The 18,579-nt window shown below is 33.9% G+C and overlaps 1 protein-coding gene across 1 annotated transcript; it reads left to right on the forward strand.

Moving 5' to 3' along the window:
* The first annotated feature begins 268 nt into the window (after positions 1-268).
* On the forward strand, positions 269-7,529 carry LOC143043308 (zonadhesin-like). Its single transcript, XM_076215682.1, has 7 exons — positions 269-379; positions 1,635-1,891; positions 3,389-3,717; positions 4,302-4,594; positions 4,815-5,011; positions 5,503-5,707; positions 6,651-7,529. The coding sequence occupies exons 2-7, from the start codon at positions 1,694-1,696 to the stop codon at positions 7,472-7,474; spliced, it is 2,046 nt and encodes a 681-aa protein (XP_076071797.1). The 5' UTR covers positions 269-379; positions 1,635-1,693; the 3' UTR covers positions 7,475-7,529.
* The last annotated feature ends 11,050 nt before the right edge of the window (positions 7,530-18,579 follow it).

Consider the following 18,579-nt stretch of genomic DNA (forward strand, 5'->3'; position numbering starts at 1 on the left):
AACAATTATTATTATAGTACACATGACACAACATAGAAAACTAAAAAAGAATAAGCAACTCGAACCCTACTACATAAGAATAAGCAACACGCACCCCACCAAAAACTTGTGTGATCTCAGGTGCTCCGGAAAGGGGGGGGGGGGGGTAAGTACATTGTAGAGCCTGATCTTCTAATTTACTTCTATTGACTGGTTTGCAGACGTCATATTATATCTTAATATGTTTCTTTTCTAACTTTTTACAGTTTTCTTATAATTTTAGACTGTATGCAGTGTAATAAAGAAGTAAAAGACGTGTGTCACCATAACGCCGAATGTATTAGAAACATCTGCGTATGTAAAAGTGGTTTCCATGGTGATGGAGTCAAAACTTGCAGTAGTAAGTTCAACTATACTGAGATATATATAAAAAAAAAAACCGTATGCAGTAGATCAGAGATTAATTATTTCTTTTGAGTGCAAGTATTTAGTAAGGTTTGTTTTTATCGAATAATAACTAAAAACTGGCATTTTTATTTACATATTATCTAACCAACATACAGCAAATACATACAACATACAAGATCAATAAGTTGCATTCTGTAAGTATTGACAATGCATTTTCTCATAAGAACTCCCTTTACGGCTAAAACTGTACCACTTTTACAAGTTTTGAAAAAAATCATATCCTAGAATGGAAAGTTCATATGCACTACTATTTTTTTCCAAAGTTCAAAATATAGGGCTTTTCGGCATATTTTTAACGTTTATATGCCTCGAACTTCTAAGAGTTTAAACTAACACTAAATTTCTTAACTACCCTTGCCTTGACTGTAGGGTTAGCAAAGATTTCAAAATAAACAATATTCACATGTATATTTACTGGTAACATTCCTAAGTTATGTTTCTATAAAATGCAACCTACAGATTAGAACTGGGAATCAGTATGTAAACAAAATTAATTATCTATGAATATTCTAAATCTTCCCAAAAGAGGCGTGGTTTGAGAAACAGCTGTATTTACAAAGTGCAACCTACACAAACAATAGCACACAAAACACAACATAGAAAAGCAACAACTAAGCAACATAAACCCCACCAAAAACTGGGGGTGATCTCAGGTGCTCCGGAAGGGTAAGCAGATCCTGCTCCACATGTGGCACCCGTCGTGTTGTTTGTGTTAGTACACGCCCGGCAATAAGTCTTATTCTGTTGGTCACATTCGTGTAAAGGGAACAGGACTGCAGTTACTACATAAGGAAGATATCCGCTGACATCTGTGAAACGAATATTCCATAACGGTTAACCAACGTGTGATGGCATCTGTTACATGTACGAAGGGAATATTTCAACTTCACCATTTGGAACTTTTGATTTAATAGTTTCCTTGTGAGCAGCAACCCTCTATCAAGGAAATCACGATAGGACAAACAAGCATGGGAATAGCATATGTATCGATTGGGAGATATATACGCCGTACGCAGGTGCTGCTGGAATATTGATACATAGAAATGGAAAGCTCACAATTGGGAAGCTGAAATCATCTCTTTTGTCGTTAAGTTTTGTTTCCAACCGGACCTCAATGTTTATTTTTGTTATAAGTCATATAAATCCACTTATTTATATTCACATGGACAACTTTGTCTAAATTTTAGAAAAGTGCATTTGTGAAGCTGTTGGAGATCCTCATATTCACGGTTTTGACGGACATTTCATGACCTTCCCTGGTCGATGCAGATACACAATGGCGAGAACAACCACGGTTCATGATTCTTGTGAATTTAACATAGAAATCAAAAACGACAACGCCGGACCATCCGGGGATCAGGATATGCAAAGTAGCTGGCTGAGATCAGTTTATATTCAAACACAAGACCATATCATCAAATTCAAACGTATGAGAATAATAGAGGTCAGTTTTATGTGTCACTAGATAGATACTAGTTCATAACTTCATATAAATATTATAGCGGGCGTTTCATAAAAGATGAAACTTGCACGAAAAATAGACTCGGTCTTCGCCAAGTATATAGGTCTTGAAAGACTAAATTTATTACTTTCGATCTCTAACATATAGGCGGATGCCAGAACGCAGGGAAACCAAGTAAATTCTTGGTGAAAGGAACGAACAACAAATTTGAAATGTACTTTGTTGTATAGTAATCCATCTTGAATTCATTAAAGAAATAATCATGTATAAAACGTCATAGAAAATTAATATTAGTGTTGTCAACGGTTAACCGGTTAACCGGTTAATCGGTCGAACGACCGAATACCGAATACCAAAAACGCTAACCGGTTAACCGGACTTTTTTCTATTTCGATAGATCCTGTTGAAAATCAAATCATTTAAAAATAGTTATGTTTTATTTAACAATTGTCGTCGTGGTAATTAGTTTGACAGATCAATTGTCCAGTATATTGATTGCTATTGTTAATCCTAAAAACATAAAATTAATTAGAGTTCGGGGCAGGATCTCGAAGAAACATAATTAGTAAACATGTTTTTTTAACAGTAACTTAAAATCAGTAATGAGATTTAATTTTACTAATTACTTCATTATTTCGTTTTCGATCTAATATTGCGTAAACTGAATTTAAAGTAAGACTAACCGTTGCACTACGGAGGTTGCACATTTAAATTTAAAGTAAGACTAACCCTTGCACTACGGAGGTTGCACATTGGTTGCACATTTAAATGTGCAACCTCCGTAGTGCAAGGGTTAGTCTTACTTTAAATTCAAAAATTGTGAAATGCAAACCAATGTGAATGTACTCAATGTTTACGTGAAAGTACGAGTAACATGCTTAAAGAAAAAAGCAAACACAGTGAAGAAACAGGTCGTACAGCATGTACAATGACCTATAGTTGTTAATTTCTGTGTCATTTTGGTCTCTTGTGAAGAATTGTCTCATTGGCAATCATACCACATCTTTTGTTTTTATAATTAATCATTTCAAATTGAAACACACCCCATAATTTTCGGAGACAACAAGAGAAAAGGAAAGAATAATCGGTTTCAATTCTACGAGATTAAGATTTTTTTTTTGGATTTTTTAATCTGAAGTTGGTACAAACGCTACAGATGATACGGTGTATTTGATTATTAAAAGTCAAACTTCGTCAGGAATCCTCACAGACAAGCCTTATAATGCTAAAGGAAAAACTTCAATTCTAAAAGCGTTTTTATGACTTTGAAGAAAGGTTGTCAAATTGACACTCATACCACATCTTATATCTATGTGACTGTAGGGTTCTATTGATAATGCTTTAAAATTCCAACTTAAATTACCGGTTAACCGGTTAATCGATCGAACGATTATCCGAGTAACCGGTTAGGCAAAAGTGTACGATTTGACAACACTAAAAATTATACATCAATAATATTTCATGTTTGACCTCTTATAGGTTGATGGATATTTACGATATCTGCCCGTACATGTGAGTTCCCCAAAGGGTTTTCTTGCTATAGTTCACAATGGTCCATGGGTAATTCTGGCCACTTCTTGTGGACTCCACGTTAAGTGGGATGGCGATTCGATCGTTAAAATAGAGGCTCCAGCGAGATACATAGGTAATTTGACAGGTTTATGTGGCAACTGTAATGGTTCACCTGCTGACGACTACACAACTAAGACTGGTGCAGATGAATCCAAACTGTCCCCTTTAGTACGAGATATGGTTGTAGGAGATAGTTATCTAGTTAGAGATAAGAATGGAAAACCGACACTTCAAGAGTAAGTTTTACTTTACTCTTTTGTTTCAGGTATTCATAGGAAATACTTGCATATAATATATGAATAGATATTTGAAAATTAAAGGATCTTTGGTACAGTAATGTATATTTGATTTATAGAAAAAAGAACGGTAATAAAAACAAAAAGATATATGTATATCGGGTGCTTTTTTGTTTTCTAGTGTGTCTATCATTCTGTCTTCTCTGTTCAGTTGTTCGTCAGTTTGTCCTTGTATTTGTTTATAGTTTTGGATTGAGATAGTTATGAAGTTGCGGTAACAATTTGAAACTTTGTTTTAATATTCTTACAGTTAGAATAATGAAAGTTCGGAATACTTAATCTATTGAAATATACGATTGCATATATCAATCGCAGCAAGGGCGAAATGTTTCAATTGGAAATCTACATCTTAGAACCACATTCAGAAAAAGATGGAAGTATTTAAATCTATTGGATTAGAACATTACTATTTTAAGGGTCATGGTGACGAAGAAAAAAACACCGCCAAAATATTTTTTTAATTCAATAACTTCTTCTTTAGCCCTTGAACAAAACAAAAGAAATTATTTATATGTTTTATTCAGATGTATGACAATATTAGTAAACAACAGATGTCCACCGAAAATAAAACAGCTAGTCTATGAAAACTGTGGCTTTCTTAACTATCTACATCCAAGAAATCCTTTCCGTGGCTGTATAGATAAGAATCCGAGGCTTGCCGAGGCACTTTTACATGCATGTGCTAAAGACGCTTGCCATTACTGGATGCTTGGTCAGCTTTTTATGAAGAAATTAGTTTGTGGATACATGTCATCTTTTGCGGAAACTTGTGCTAGGAATGGTTTCAAAATAGTCTGGAGACATGAAAGTTTTTGTCGTGAGTACTCGAATCAAATCAGTTTTTAAATTAGAATAGTTCTTCTAATTTTTCATTTACTTAATTTCATGGAAGAATATTTTATTTGATGAAAAAAAAATAATGTCTGTATATATTTTAAGAGAATGTTATTGTCCTTTACTACCATAACAAAATGTTGATTTGAAAGAAGGGTTTGTTGTATATACTGTAATAATAATTTACACGGTATTTTTTTCAGCTCTATTATGCCCTTCAACTATGCCATATAAACCTATAGCAACACCCTGCCAATCAACATGTTTGGCTCCTAAACCAGGTGTATGCCATTTGTCATATAATGAAGGCTGCCAATGTCGTGAGGGCTATTTACTTAGTGGTAATACATGTGTTGCACCAAAGCTTTGTGGGTGCCAAACAAGCGCTGGCTATATACCTGTAAGTACAATAGGGATAGTTTTCATTATTCTATAATTAAGCGCTTCTGGACGACCTGAGATACCATCGTTTTTGCGGGGTTTGTATTGCTGAGTTTTTGTTTTTCTATGCATTTAATTGTTTTGTAGGCATGTTTTTTTGTCGCTTTAATTTTTTTGCCATGACGTTGTCAGATCTATTCGAATTACAAAACTTTAATTCCTTCCGTATTTTCTACCTCTTTTCCAACATGTCATGTATATTAAAAAAAAACACAAAATTAAACACAATTGGAGATTTTTAACAAGGCTGACAAAGCAGACAATGCAACCAGTCTGTACGCATATGAGTTCTTCCGTTATTACTGACACTCTAGCAAATATCGGTTATAACAATAGCAGCAATGTCAATATTTGATGAAGAATAATAATAACTTAACATTATAACTCAAACTGGTATTAAGCTTGTATACTTTTCGATCAGCCATATGTATATCATAATTTTAAATGCAGGTTGGTTCAACTTTCACGTCACTGAACTGTTCGGAGATCCAAGAATGTCAGATGATAACAGGAAAGCCAACAATGATAACAAAACAACGTATTTTCTGCCATGAAAAGGCTAAATGTGTTAATCTAGAAGGAAAAGCACAATGTCACTGCAACAATGGCTTTACAGGTGACGGCATCGATCAATGTATTCCTGAAACCCTTCCAAGTAAGTTGCGTTTAAACTCGTTCAAAGGCTTTCAAATGCGATTGCTGATTGCATCGATAAACAAGAATGTGTCCATAGTAAACGAATGCCCCACTCGCACTCTCATTTTCTATGTTCAGTGGACCGTGAAATTGGGGTCAAAACTTTAATTTGGAATCAAAATTAGAAAGATCATATCATAGGGAACATGTGTACTAAGTTTCAAGTTGATGTAACTTTAACTTCATCAAAAACTACCTTGACCAAAAACTTTAACCTGAACTTCGCACTATCATTTTCTATATTCAGTGGACCATGAAATTGGGGTCAAAACTATAATTTGGCAGTAAAATTAGAAAGATAATATCATGGGGAACATGTGTACTAAGTTTCAAGTTGATTGGACTTCAACTTCTTCAAAAACTACCTTGACCAAAAACTTTAACCTGAAGCGGACAGACGAACGGACGCACAGACGGACTGACGGACGAACGGGGGCACAGACCAGAAAACATAATGCCCCTCTACTATCGTAGGTGGGGCATAAATATGCGAGAAAAAAAGTTGACAACTGTATATTTTTTAGGCGAAACAATTTAGAGACATCTGGGACTGCGGCCATAAAATTTCAGAATTCAACCAATTAATCAAAATAATGTTTTTGGTGTTTTGAGCTCCAATTTTATACGTCAGATACTAGGTAAAGATTTTTGTTCTACAGACATGCACTCAGAATCTCTCTTCATTTTCTTTACCTTGTTCGATAAGCTTGCAATAACGAAAATTTTGATCAGGACTACATGTTATGCAAAGAATCAAAACATGTGTTGGAATGTTATCTTATTGTAGTTATTAAGTATAATAATGTAATACATGTATTTTAAACGATGAAAACGCAAATAATTTATTTTCTGGACAATCAGTTCTCATTAAATCTTATTATTTTTCCTTACTTATTTTTTAGAACCCGAACTATCCATTGACGAAACCATCAATAAATTGATATCCTACAAACGTCCTCCAACTGTTAGGAACCATATAAAAACCAAACAACCAAACCATTATCGGAAGAAAATCGTAACGAATCCTAAATCATATCAATCAATTGTAAAAACTACAAGTCATTTGAATCCTTTGAGATCTCACGTGAATCCATTACCACCAGTACATCATTCAAAGCACGTGACAACCAATTTGAAACCACTGCCATCAACAAGTATTACTACTAACCGGAAAGAACGAATCTCAATTAAGAAACCGACTAATTACAGAAAAAATACCAAACATGTTTCTCGTTTCAAACCACTGCTAGCAGCAAATAAAAGAATCTATAAGAAACGTGTTATTAGTCACAAAGAACCAGTGTTAAGAAAATTTAATACGCGGACTAAGTCCGGCCAATTTAAGACTGACGTGAAACCAGGGTCACCAAAATTGAACAAAAGACGCGAGAAAAAACAATACAAAACTCGAATAAGACCAACTTCATCAATATACATAGCTAAAAGTAAGGGAGTTCATTCCACATCTCACAATAATCCATTGTTATCAACCGTTAGTAATGGACACGAGAAAGGAATCAAAAGGTGGTCCAAAACGGTCGTGAAAGAAAATACTAAAAGTCCCTCTGATTATGTAAAAAATCCAAAAACTAATAGAAATCCCGTCGTACCTTTTAAGAACAAATATAAATTGATTTCTGGTCGACCCAAAAAATTAAAGCCATTGACAACACCGGAACTGACAGATAGCTATTATTCTGGTTCATCAACAGAAGAAGAGTGGTAAAACTGAAAGGTTGTTACATATATTGTATACTCTGTTTGGGAGAGAATAAAAGAACATTTACATACTGAATATTTGAGTCTGTTGTTATTTTTATGATACTGCTTTCCTTATATGTTATCTGTTATAAATGAACAAAGATACAAATAAGACAGCAACCTCAAAATAGATATCCCAAAGGTCAAGATACGGTCTTCAATAATAGTAGACAGGAGATTTCAAACTGTCAAATTTATGGTGGCCGGATGCGGCCATTTCCCCTTTTCGTGTTTTCGCGTTTTCTCCTCTCACTTTTCCAACACGAAATCGGAAAATCGAGAAATCGAGAAAGCAAAATCGAGAAATTAAAAAATCGGGAAATCGGGAAATCGGGAAATCGAGAAATTGGGAAATCGGGAAATCGAGAAAGCAAAAACGCGAAATCAAGAAATTCATTTCGCGTTTTCGTTTTTGTGTTTTCGCTTTAAATTTGTGTTTTCGCTTTCCTGTTTTTGCGTTTTTGCTTTCTCGATTTCTCGATTTCCCGATTTCCCGATTTTTCAATTTCTCGATTTTGCTTTCTCGATTTCACGATTTTCCGATTTCGCGTTAGAAAGTATGCTGATGTATCATAACTCGTTTTTTTCATAATTTTTTTTTGCGGATATTGTTTACAAAACATTTGATAGTTGCGATCCAGTCTTTATTATGACATTTAGTTGGCGGATATATGGAAATTTGTTTGTCGTAAAATGGATTGTAAATTTTAAAAAAATGAGTGCTTTTCAATATCAAAAATAAATTACATGTATACCTATATTTTTGTATTACTCTTTCATGGGAATATCTATAATCTACTATTATACCATATCCGTTTTTTTTTTGTTCATTTTTTATAATATAGATAAAAACAACAAAAGAGACAAAAATAACATATATAAATTTACATACACACATGATTATTTAAAAGAAATATTTGGGTGTTAGCCACACAAAAAAAGGGGGAGTAAAAAATACAGTTTTTTTCTTTAATCAAACAACATTGACCTGAATTTATATCGTTTTCAAATGAGTTAATGCCCTTTCGGTTTTATTTTTCTTATGCATTCTTTTCTGAAGATAAGTGAAGCCTGCTTTTTTTTTATTATTAAATATCTAATTATGTTGATACATTTAGTGAACTTCTTTTTTCACATCTAATTATCATGGTGATACTTTGTTAACGAATAAGATATGTGAATATACGCCAAAGAGACAACAACCCAACAACACATAAAAAAGAGACTGCTGTCAGAATGAACCGAACAATACAGTGGGTCGAATATAAACATTATGTCAGGGTGAACAAGAACAAACAAATAAATGAAAATGTGGGTTACTGATCACTAATGATAACACTCGCTATAAGTAACAGTATTTAGTCAACAGGAAACTGAAGGGGAAAAAATGATTTAAAACGTTTTGCAACAAGGTAAAGCATATCCACACAAAGTATGAAATACAATTCCAGGAAGTTTTTATTTGTAGTTCCGTAGAAGAGGGGGGATAGGACCTTTATCGGGACTCCGGGATCGGGTGTTTTTTAGCTCGGGATTTCGGGATTTACCTTTTCGGGATCCTGGAATTCTTTTTTCTAATTACGGGATGTCGGGATTTAAATTTATGTAAATTCGAGACCTCGGGATTTCGTGTTTTTAAGCCCGGGATTTCGGGATCAGGACCCCTCCTACCCCCTCGCGTAGAACAATGCCACAAAAATTGCATACATGGCCAGTATATATATGCAAAAATAAATGAAATATATAAATAATTGGGAAAAAGGAACTTGATAGTTGATGGATCTAAAACCGCATCACACGATATAAAGCACTCTGAAATGAAGGGGCATTTTATAGCCGACTTTACGATATGGGTTTTCTTCATTATAAATGGCCGTTTGTTCAATTGCTTTATACATCCACTTCATTTAAACGTTGGTATATAGTTGTCTTTGTTGTCTTACCACAACTGAAGGAAACTGTTATTTTCAGTCTTTGAGAAAAATGCGACAGACGGACATCCGCAATGATACACTTAATGACAGACAGGAGTAAAACTGCAAACTGCATTACCTTCTCATTCGAAGCGAAGATTCAATTAATTATTATGTACATTGTAGTAAGCTTAATCTACTAGGTATATATAATCAATATAACTAGCAATTGATGCAACAATCAATAGGTTTTTTTTACAGTTAAAGCAAAGAATATAAGTTTGCGTTTTACAGCTTACAATTAGTTCAATTTAATTAACTGTTTCTTAAGTTTAACAAATTTTAACGGGATACATGATCAGTAACAAGCAGGTATAATTAACCTGTAAATTGGTATCGCAAGGTACTTACAAATGTCATGTTTAAGGATTATGTACCCTTGTGTTGCTCCAATGCTAAACATATGGAAATTTTATAGAAAATCCACAGCCTTTATCCTTGTTCTATCATATTTGGCAATTTGATGACCGATAGATATAGGATTATTGCATGCAGTGCTAGCCTTGATTTCCTTAAAACAAGTTTATTAATGTAGTTATTGGTTAGAACAAATAAAAATATGGACCAAATCAAGTACACCTTTTAGGGTGCGCTCGACTTTAGTTACTCTGCACGAGGTATTTTGGAATTTACGGGTTGGTTAGAACTTTTTGTAAAAAATAAACACAAGCACATCATAGAAAAGTAAGTGAGTAATCTATGTTTCAAATTTTATAACAAAAATCTCTTTATTAAAGGCTGTGGATTTTCTATAAATTTATTTGCCACAGAGTACTCTTTTTCTATTAAATGCAATGCATCAGTAAATAATAATTCTTTGCATCAAGTTTCCCCCTAGTATATGTTCAAAATGGCCTGTCTCTAATATTCATTATATCTGTAGTTTTGATACAATTGATGTTTAAAAAATTCGTACAAAAATGGCTACAGAAGGGTACATAAACCTTAAGTTAAAACCGTAGAATTTTTAAACTTTAAACATGTAGTGGCGTATAAGTGGACTAAAAAGGGGGATGAGGGGGCAAACATCTCAAAGTGATAAGTCCAGAAAGGTTGTTTCTATAATCCTACAGTGTACATGTATAAGTTAGTCCGTGTCCTATTGATGTAACGTTAGATATTGCTACTACCATGAAAATAAGCGCTAAATAAATAACTGACAGGAAAAATTTCTTAGATATGCTGAATAATTAAATATGTCAAACAATGTATGAAAATAGATTGGTTCTTAAATTTTCACATTATGATAGAGACAGAATACAAATATTATATTCATAGGCATCTGTAGACACAGATTATCAGAAAAAACGTTTGTTTAGCGTTGTCAGATGTCACAAACTTAAAACATAAAACTCCAAAATCTCATCAAATGTTAACGCAACTTTTTGAAATTTTGCATGAACGTTCTATGACGTGATATATTTCAGTTATGGTTTACATGGCTGTCTCCATTTAGAATTTGCTTAGATATTTTGAAAAGAATATGATGAAATGAAATGTCCCAGGGGAAATTTATTTTGGTAACTTGAAATTTTTAAGTTAAAAAATAAAATTTTGACAGATAATTTATTAAATTGTAAGCACGATCGTTTTGTACTAATTGTAAGCTCCAAAATCTCAAATTATCAAATAAATTTAGCTATATATTCAATTCAAAACAATAGATTTCATTGGCGGATCTAGGGAGGGGTCCGGGGGGTTGGACCCCCCCTTTTTTGACGATAAATGCATTTGAATGGGAGCATATAGTTGACCCCCCCTTTTTACTCTGGGTTGGGAACCCCCTTCTTAAAATGGCTGGATCCGCCCCTGGATTTTCAATGTTTTGCGGAAATGTCCGAGTTAAACTTTCATGCCTTCATCTTTACGGCAAAAACAGAGAGTTAAGTTCGTGGGAAAAATTTGGTTGATTATATAGGGAATCATTGAAGCATGACTGGAGCGCTCCCCCCCCCCTCCCTTCGGAGCATATAGTTGACCCCCCCTTTTTACTCTGGGTTGGGAACCCCCTTCTTAAAATGGCTGGATCCGCCCCTGGATTTTCAATGTTTTGCGGAAATGTCCGAGTTAAACTTTCATGCCTTCATCTTTACGGCAAAAACAGAGAGTTAAGTTCGTGGGAAAAATTTGGTTGATTATATAGGGAATCATTGAAGCATGACTGGAGCGCTCCCCCCCCCCCCCCCCTCCCTTCGGAAAAGTTCTGGATCCGCCACTGCATAATGATTATAGTTTTCATTTTTGTATGAAATCTATTTAAAATAATAATTTTTATGGTTATCTCCCCTTGATTTTCGATTATAATGAAAAAATAAGAGAATCAGTTATATTCTTTTCATTCAAAAACAAATAGTGATATATTTTTTCGTAGCCAACCTTTTTTGTTTTTTTTATTGAGTAATTATTAACATATCTTTACATGAATTTTGATTATCTAAGATTTTTATTTAAAATTAAACCTGCTTAAAATAGAATATAAATATTTATTTGAAAGTCCGCAAACAACACTGTGATGAACGTCTATCGATGGTTAACTTTAGGGCCGACCCTATTTTAAATGCAATCTTTGACACCTCTAATGAGGTTCACTATACATAATACCTAACTTTCGCGTGAAAATACTATAATATTTAGTCACTGTATGTGAAATGGATGCCGTTAAAAAGCCTTAAAAGCTATATATTTTATACTTTGTATTAGAAAAGTACTAGCTATTTTCTGACGGTATGAATTAATGTATTACCTAACATAAAGCTTTTTGGTGCTATACTTCTAGAGTCAAACTATTGGTCGTTGGCATTAAAGTTAAGATTTTTGCAAAAACTTTTAAATGGTGTAAATAAAACAGTTGTCAATTTAGCAGTACTAGCTGAACTTGGTATGTAGCCAGTTTTTATAGAAGATTTAAAACTGTCAATTGGCTTCTGATTGCATGTAATAATTCAAAATCTGATAACAATTGTTTACTTTAAAGATGTTTATAGTTCAAGCCTGCAATAAGCCAATGGATTGATTTTTTTAAACATACTATGTAGGTGATCATTGGGCGGGATGGGTGCGCGGGAATTTCCCAAAGTTGGCCATCAGGTGCAAAAAGCGTCAATTTTGACGATTTTTTTTCCTTTATCTTCACCCGAAAACCCACGAATGCGGTAAAGGTACCCAGCTGTAGCCTGCAGATTCAGTGGACCATATGGCAAAATTTGGGGTAATTTGCTAATTTGCAAAGCGGCCATTTTGCCTTATCATGACCGCAGTCATTACAATAGGATTATATAAGCCCCTTAAATATAAATACCAATATGCTAATACCTATGTCGAATGAACAATTTGTTCTCATATGAATGAATTGTACATGTTTTTAGGCTTCTGTCCGTGTACACAAAAAAATGGAAAACAACACGTTTAAAAATTTATTGCGTCCGACACGGATATTGTCTATTCTGAAATCTGTTGGCCTTAATTAGGAAGCGTAACGGTTACCATAGTATAAAAGATCAAATAAAATAACGGAAAATCGTAAAATAGCAAGATTCAAAACAGAAATACAGTGAACGATATTGTCTACATTGAGTCAACTTAAAACTATTGTCTGATCGGTTGTCAGGTAGAATTTTCGAAATTTCATAAACATTTAAAAAAAATTCTAATTAAATATTTCGTGGAAGGGCAGACTAAAAAATGTCAACAGTTGAAAACTATAAAACATAATTATCACACACCAAAAAAACACGTTTTTCCGAAAATATGCATTTTTTTACCATCCAACTTAAGAGGGGGGCAAGCAACTGTTATGTTGTTCTAGGGTAATTTAATTCTTTGTTTCTGAAAATATATTTACTGTTAGCTGTTATTCTCTTATTCCTTGTTAACTGTTATTGGACTATTATTTTTTATTGTTATTTAGAAGATAACTGTATTGTATTTTAAGCTGTATTTTAAGCTCCCACGGCATCAATTGGGGATTTGATGGTCGCAAATTAAGTTTACTGGCGGAGACAGTAAACGGGTATTTGCGACCATCAAATGCATCAATTGGGGATTTGATGGTCGCAAATTAAGTTTACTGGCGGAGACAGTAAACGGGTATTTGCGACCATCAAATCCCCAATTGATGCCGTCGGAGCTTAAAATACAATATTGTTATCTCCATTCTAATGAAACTGACAGAAAACAACGTTAAAACATGCAATTAAAATCTGTCATATGCCGTCTGCGCTTGCGCGTACGTCCCATAGCATCAATTGCCAGTTGAAGCCATGTAAAAAGTGACGTTATCCAATCAAAATGAACGTTACAAACGTTGTTGCATTAGAATTGTTATTGTAAGATTGTATATTTGCTGTTAACTGATATTGAAAATTGGAATGTTAGCATTTTGACAGCCAATCTGAAGTAAAAATTGAAAAAAAATGAACATTGTGATTTGGATAGAGAGTTCGTCTCATTGGTACTCATACAACATCTTCTTATTATCACGTTTTGGGGTCTTTCCAGTGGTCATATGGAGGTATGAAGGATTCCAGTAACATACATTACATAAACATATTTAAAAACAGTCGGGTCCATGACCATTCCAGTATACATTATTATTATTATTTGTCTGTGAATATGTTTTTAGATGAATAATTTTGTACAAATTATCATGAATTGGTACAAAAAATCGTTAAAAAATATAGTTTGTTTTTAGACTTTGTACACATTTTACTTACAAATTATAATTTGTATTTAACTTTTTACACATTTTTTGTACAAATTATATTTGTAAAAATAACAATTTGACTAAAATTTGACTAAAATTAACTTTAACAATAACTTATCATATGCTGATATGGATTTTGTTATATAAAAAAAACATTGATACACCGTTTATACTTTTAATTCAATGATAAAATAATACACGTTATGTTGTACTGTTCAGTACACCACTGTACAAGGTTAGGGAAGGGTTTGGCGCCAACTAACATGTTTAACCCCGTCACATTCTGTATGTGCCTGTCTCAAGTCAGGAGACTGTAATGCAATGGTTGTTTTCGTTCATTATATTGTAGATAAATTAGGCTGTTCAATTTCTCGTTTGAATTGTTTTTGGTTTGTCATTTCAAAGCCTTTTATATCCGACTACTATGCAGTATTGGTTTGCCCATAGTCAAATGCGGTATAATGAGCTATAGTTGTTAATTTCTGTGTCTTTTTGTCTCTTTTGGAGACTTGAGTTTTCTAATCGGCAATCATACCACATTTCCTTGATATGTATTTACAAAATACAAAAATAGTGCATATGTATCTTTTTTTTTAGCATGTCAGAGAAATTTTGCCTTTAGGTATTACACAACATATTTTGCTTTTAGCATTCACATTTAGAAGTGCTACTCCTCTTTGTATTTACGTAAAAGGGAACCCTTACTATCAATTTTTAAAAGCTTTTTAACTGGTTCTTATAGTGAAAAGTGAAGCTCAGTGAAACTGTTGCTGAAAATAAAGATATATCGTTTAAAAGCTTCAATTTAATTTCTCGACAAAACATCCTTTTAATAAGTTAATGTATATGTCTCTAGCTGTTAGGGCCTATAGCTAGATCCATACAACCAGTTATATAATAAGATCTACTGTATTGTTCCTGGACCGGACTGTTTTAAAGATTTCATTTACTGTTATCTGATAGTGTCCCTTTTCAATTCCTTGTTATCTATTTTAAATCAAATCAATTTACTGTTTTGCTGTTATAGGAACCCCCCTTGCCCCCTCTCAAAAGACTGTCGTCAAGTACTTTTAGTAAATATTAGCTATTCGAACACACCTACTATGTTTTTTGATTCATTAGAAAGGTATTTCACTAGACCCATATATTTCATCTTTTAGTACTGTGAATTTCTTATGTTATAAAGTCAACCTGTAGCCTTGATATATAAAAATGATAGAATATGACGCGAGATCATGATGTATCAAATACTCTTGATTTATATGTTTTCAAGACAAAATATTCAACTCAAACACGCCCCAACATAAAAAATTACACTAGATTTCCTCTGATCGATACAATTGTTACCCATATTTTGAATTTTTTTCTGTGGTGTCTATTACAAACAAGATTTTTTTTGTGGTGCGTATTACAAACAAGAGGCTCTCAAGAGCCTGAATAACTCAACTGTATTTCAAAGAAGATATTTAAAGTTGGCAAACTTGATGAGCAAATTGGGTAAAATTGTCTTTAAAGGGCAATAACTCCATAAGGGGTCAATTATGGTCTTATTGACTTTTTTGTAGACCTAACTTTGCGGAACATTATTGCTGTTTTACAGTTTATATCTATCTATAATAATCTTCAAGATAATTATAGATAGATATAAACTGTTTAAACTACCAATTTAGTGGCAGAAATCAAACAATGGGTTTTTCGATTCGTCCGTTTTAGGGTTGTTAGAATTTTACAAATTGAACAATTTTACCCTATGTCAGATTTACTCTACACGCTGTATTTTTCCGACGTAGTCGGTACAGTTTCGGTTTGTGTCCTTTGAACTAAGGACGCTTAACTATGGCAACAGAATACGCATTCTCGAAAATCCTTTCTGTGATTGAACAAAATGCTGTCATGGTGGGTGATTTGGTTGTGTTTGAAAAAACGTCTCGTTAATTATATCGTGTTGGAAAGCAAGTGAAAAACTATACATATTTGAACTAGATCTCACAAAGATTTATGTTTTTATTGAAATAATTGTTTCTCCAATAGCTCTTTGCATCCGTGACAGCTGTTTATTCGGGACAATTATATAATTTTTAATGTAAACTTTGTTGTACGAACGTACATGACTTTTAGAACGCACCTACGCATGTGAGATTTCCGCGGGGTTTTGGTGAATGTAAACAGAAAGATACGAGGACCGAGAATACTGAACACAAACAGAGAAAACGTTATTTAAATGGTATCTTTGTGCTTCTGAAGGTTATCGACATGACAATTTTAAACATATACTCAAATTTAAATACGTAGGATATCTTTTTTAAAGATAGTTCTTGTTTGAGATATAAGCCAAAAAACTGCATTTGACCCCTATGTTCTATTTTTAGCCATGGTGGCCATGTTTCTCGATGGATCAAAACTTCGGAATATAATTTATTAACTAGATACTTTAAGGAACATGAAGGTTAAGTTTGAAGGTATTTGGCCCAGTAGTTTCAGAGGAGAAGATTTTTCAAATAATTTACGACGACAGACGACGGACACCAAGTGATGGTGTCCGTCGGGCCCTGTGAGCTACTAAGGGGGGTGCTTTTAAAAACACCGAAATACCTTAAAAATCCTCAAAAATACCTGTTTACAGAATAAGAGAGATATTTAAACCGACCTTTTTTTCTCACATATTTGATCATATTTGTTAGATATGATAATGTTGAAGATTATACCCAAATGTTAAGTACGTATATCCATCCCCTCTTTTTTCAATTCATTAGTTAAACAGACAGCTCTGAAGAATATGCAATACTGGACATTGATTATTTAGCTAACAATGAATTTAGTGCATTTTTCCATTCTGAATTTAATATAACGGTTTGAGAGAGCGCCGCTGATTTATTGACGAGGCGTAAGAGCAGATTTGACTTTCTCTACGCTTGATGCGCGCACTACAGTGTCGTCTAGCTGATTCAACGCGATCACTGTTTTACAAAGAATGAGTTTGAGTATTGTGGTGTTTTGCTAAGTGGAATGTCAAAACACTTGGAGTAATTCTTTACTTCCTTTTCCACAATATTTGTTGCGTGGTATTCTTCGAACTGCTTGGCAGTTATGTTTCTCTAAGGACGTGCTTTTTTTTTTTAGAAATTCGTCTGGTTCAATAGCGGGAATCAGCCCCATAACCCCTTTGTACATAAATATCAACTTCTAGCTTGTTCGTCTTGCAATTGTCTGGCGGTCTTGTAGTTCCAGTTGGACAATAACATTGGAGACACACCAGTCCTCTCTTGACTTGTAATCTATGGTGATAAATCTTGCCGCTTGACGTTGTGTCCTTTCTAGCTTATTCATATTTGTTACCGTGTAGAGGTTCCATTATATGGCTCCATATTGAATTTTCATCGTTGATCTGACGAGCGAAATGCAAGCTGGGTTTGTTTTGCAATCTTGTGGGCAGTATTTCAAGTTTCTTCTTTGAAAGCCTTGTGTTGAATTTACTTTCTTTGCCACGTTTAATATGTGGGTGGTCCATTTGAGGTCTTCCGAAATTTGTAGGCCTAGGTACGGGTTATGCTTGACTTGTTGTAGTATGTGTCCCTTTAAACTGTAGATTTTATGGCTTCTGTTTCTGATGCTCCGAATGTAGCATTTTTTGGCATTGAACCGCATTCCCTAGTACATCCACAGTGTACAAAAATGCAAGCTACTGACAAAATGATGAGGCCTTAGAAATAGTTATTTAAAAGGATCCTCTTTGTCCCTTTGCCATTCATTAGCTCCTGAACTGGGTAGCATAAGAGCCAATTCCAAGCTCGTCCCCCTAAACACCTGCCTTTGTATATTGCACGTTTTACATGCTGGAAAAGACTAGACCAAGTTGAGGGAATACCATCAATTAGTCTCCCCTTTTGCGCAAATAGTTATTCTCTTGATTCGTTAACCATGTTAAACCCATCTGATAAGTTTGTGTGATCTTACAATTAAACCTCGGTGATTTAGGCTGATCAATCATCATTCTTTATGTTAAAGTCACATTTTCAAATGCCATGAAAGGCGAAGGGAAAATATGATCCATGGGAACCATTTTGGACAACTCTTTGTGGGGCCTCTTCATCCTATCAGGAGCTTGTACATTATAGATGTAAGAAACAATACCACGATCGTTGTAAATTTGGTATCGACAACGTATTCATACAGATACAGATACAGAGGATGTCGCGGTCGTTGTTTATGTGGAAAATCGGGTCTCCCGTGCACTGCTTTGTTTGCATGTGGTGGTGACTGTGAATAATCATAGCCAAATTGTAGTAATTTGAAAAATGTTTTAGTACTTTAGTAATTAAATTTTGTTTTAATTAATCAATCTATCTAAAACTCTGAATCAAAGATATGGATTGAGGACTCATTTTTGAAATTTAC

This window comes from Mytilus galloprovincialis, chromosome 8, assembly GCF_965363235.1.
Source record: "Mytilus galloprovincialis chromosome 8, xbMytGall1.hap1.1, whole genome shotgun sequence".
NCBI classification, from domain to species: Eukaryota; Metazoa; Mollusca; class Bivalvia; order Mytilida; family Mytilidae; genus Mytilus; species Mytilus galloprovincialis.

Coding starts and splice junctions, on each gene's coding strand:
- LOC143043308 (XM_076215682.1), top strand. CDS start 1,694: ATGACCTTCCCTGGTCGATGCAGATACACAATGGCGAGAACAACCACG. Junction 4,595..4,814: donor GAGACATGAAAGTTTTTGTC/GTGAGTACTCGA, acceptor TATTTTTTTCAG/CTCTATTATGCCCTTCAACT. Junction 5,012..5,502: donor CAAGCGCTGGCTATATACCT/GTAAGTACAATA, acceptor TTTTAAATGCAG/GTTGGTTCAACTTTCACGTC.